Here is a 2,669-nt window from a genome sequence, read left to right as displayed (position 1 = left end):
ATCGAACTTCTCCATACGGCCCCCCGTGCTCACCACAACTGCAGCTACCATCTGTCACCACACAGCGCTATTACAACATCATTGACTAGATTCTCTGTGCTGTGCCTTTTCTCCCCATGATTTATTCATTGGTGGACAGTAGATACTGGTGCTGAGTGCAAATGCAGGAACACAGGTTTGACAAGGCGCAGTAAACGGGGGCTCAGATCTGTTGTGGATGAAGATCCAGACCACTCTACCACATACGCCCCCTGGACAAGAAGGTAAGAGAACTCTAGAAAAGACAGACAGATTACAACGGCACAGAGTGGCACCCTTGTTGAGTCTGTCTTGCTGTGTCTTTCCCCGACCCTTTGGCGCTATTCTCACCTGGACTGCGTATTTTCCGAAAGGAATTGGATCTGAGGCCTGAGGCATTTACACAGCACAAATGTACCACATGGCCCTTATGAGACCCTCTTCTCCTTCTCTTGCACGATATCTGAAATGACTGCTTCCGGTTTCCTTTCGTGTAAATTTTTTCTCTGTACATGTATCAGACAGTCAGGTCCACCCAGTACTTGACTGACAGGCTGTGTTCAGGCAAGTCCTAAGATCTTAAATGTGAGTTATTGGGACTTCAGTAATCAGAGGCCTTAAGCAGTGATGTATCAGTCAGTGATCCACGGCTCCTACTGTGATGGTTTTATTTCTAATAAACACACCACGCCAAACTCTTCCTACTGGAAGACCTCAGGTTTAGCATAGCCCAAGAGTAATAATGAGTAATGGCACATATTAAGTGCATCACATGTTCCAGGCCCTTCTTGGGTGCTTTCTTTGGATCAATACAAAATCCTGGCCAAGTGCACTTCATCTTCCAATGTAACATGGACCTTGAAACTCTCACGGCCTAAGACCTTGTTCAAGAGTGCTACTTGGCAGGCGGTAGATCTGTTTGCACCCCTGGGCCTTGACGGAAAAGTTCTTACGGTCCTACCGTATCTTCCAACTGTCACTTTGAATGCTATTTGTTTACGAGGAGCAACAAAATGAACAAGTAACAGAAATCTAGCATATAACCAATTGGGAAGTGGTCCAATAACTGGTTAAAACAAGTGCATCCCAGTGCAAACAAGATTTGCTCCACGGGCATCTGTAAAACACTGGAATCCACATCTTAATGTATTGAAGAGTCTCTCCTATCATCTATAGGAATAGGAAGACTATGACTAGACAGGAAATGTTACATAAATTTAACCCCGCAGACCTCAAGTTAAATTGGCAAGTCATTTTATTTTAGGGTGACAACCTCAGAGTAGCTTTAGGATTATGTAATCATTGGAGTGATTCTCGTCATTTCTCCCAGTACATGCCAATACGGTTTTCTCCTTCTGGTGCATTCCAGTCAGTATTTACTACGTGGAGGTAATTTTGCTTTTTTAGTGTTTTCTTATTCCTTCTCTTCTAAATGATGAAAGGCACCAATGATGCCTGAAGTCACTAAAGCAAATAAGCGAATAATCAGTAGAAGTAATGCATGGTTCATATTAACAATTATTTTGGCTCGAAGTCCATATTCTCTGTCAGGTGGAGGGCCACTATCTATACTACCACCTGCTCCCCTCTCTTCACAAGATGGGGGTTTCCAACCTCTCATACAGTGACAATGTTTCTTGTTGTTACACACCCCTCTGAAATTACATGTCTTAACATCGCAGTCAAACCCCAGGTCTTGAACAAAAGTACAATTCTGTTGAAAACAGTATCTTCCTGGGCCACATGTGGCCCCATCCACGACAAGCCCCATTTCTGGCAGATCTGTCCCATGGTGTGCATCGTATCCAAAGCACAACTCTTCCTTATCACCACGTACTATTATATGACGAAACGTAGTGTGGTCACCTCCACCAGGAATTTCTTCGACATCACGACAGTGCAGCAATCCACAAAGAACATCATCAACTTCACATTTCACAGGTTTTCCTCCTCCTCGTACCAACTTCACCCCACAGTTCCCAAATCGGTCACCTATTATATTCAATTTTTCATAGCATACTGGTGCTGCATCTTTTATTTGGTAGCCAAAGAGGGATTGGCACTGCATATCACGATCACTGCAGTTTCCTCTCACGCAGACAGCCAATGCTGAACATGGGGTTCCATCCTGGGTGTAAAAGTCATTAGGACAATTATGCGATCTCCCATCACAGTATTCTGGGAGATCACAAATACCAAGCATGTCTCTGCAAAGCAGTCCGGGTTGAGCATATTTGCAGTTAACACAGCAGGGTCCTCCATTGCAATCACTGCCAAGGGAGAGGATACAATTGCTCTCGCAACACTTATTTATAGAGCACTGTTTTAAGGAGCCACAGTCACATTCTTCCTTCTGATCTACAGTCAGGTCACCACAACGACCAGCTACATAAGGATAATTGGTGTACGGTACATTTGGTATGCTCAAACAAGGATCCCACATAGTGAGCTTGCGATGTATTTTGTTGTAAGTACAATTGCTCAGCATATCCAAGAAATCAGGCTCAGGAGCCATGACGCAGTGCTTTCTTCGAAAGCACTGACAACCGGGTTTATCATGCTCAATGCCCATATTATGAGCTAGGGCATGTGCTGCAACAGACGCACACCAAAATATGTGATATCTTGCCATATATACATACGACACGCCC

General features: G+C 44.2%; 1 protein-coding gene across 1 annotated transcript; it reads right to left on the bottom strand.

The window, feature by feature from the left end:
- Nucleotides 1–1,293: 1,293 nt before the first annotated feature.
- Nucleotides 1,294–2,633, bottom strand: LOC117798167 (disintegrin and metalloproteinase domain-containing protein 30-like). The gene has a single exon (XM_034650585.1). The coding sequence runs from the start codon at nt 2,588–2,590 to the stop codon at nt 1,433–1,435; it is 1,158 nt and encodes a 385-aa protein (XP_034506476.1). The 5' UTR covers nt 2,591–2,633; the 3' UTR covers nt 1,294–1,432.
- Nucleotides 2,634–2,669: the final 36 nt, after the last annotated feature.

The sequence above is a fragment of the Ailuropoda melanoleuca genome, unplaced genomic scaffold (assembly GCF_002007445.2).
Source record: "Ailuropoda melanoleuca isolate Jingjing unplaced genomic scaffold, ASM200744v2 unplaced-scaffold27611, whole genome shotgun sequence".
Taxonomy (NCBI): Eukaryota; Metazoa; Chordata; class Mammalia; order Carnivora; family Ursidae; genus Ailuropoda; species Ailuropoda melanoleuca.
This window is presented reverse-complemented; position numbering and strand designations above follow the sequence as displayed.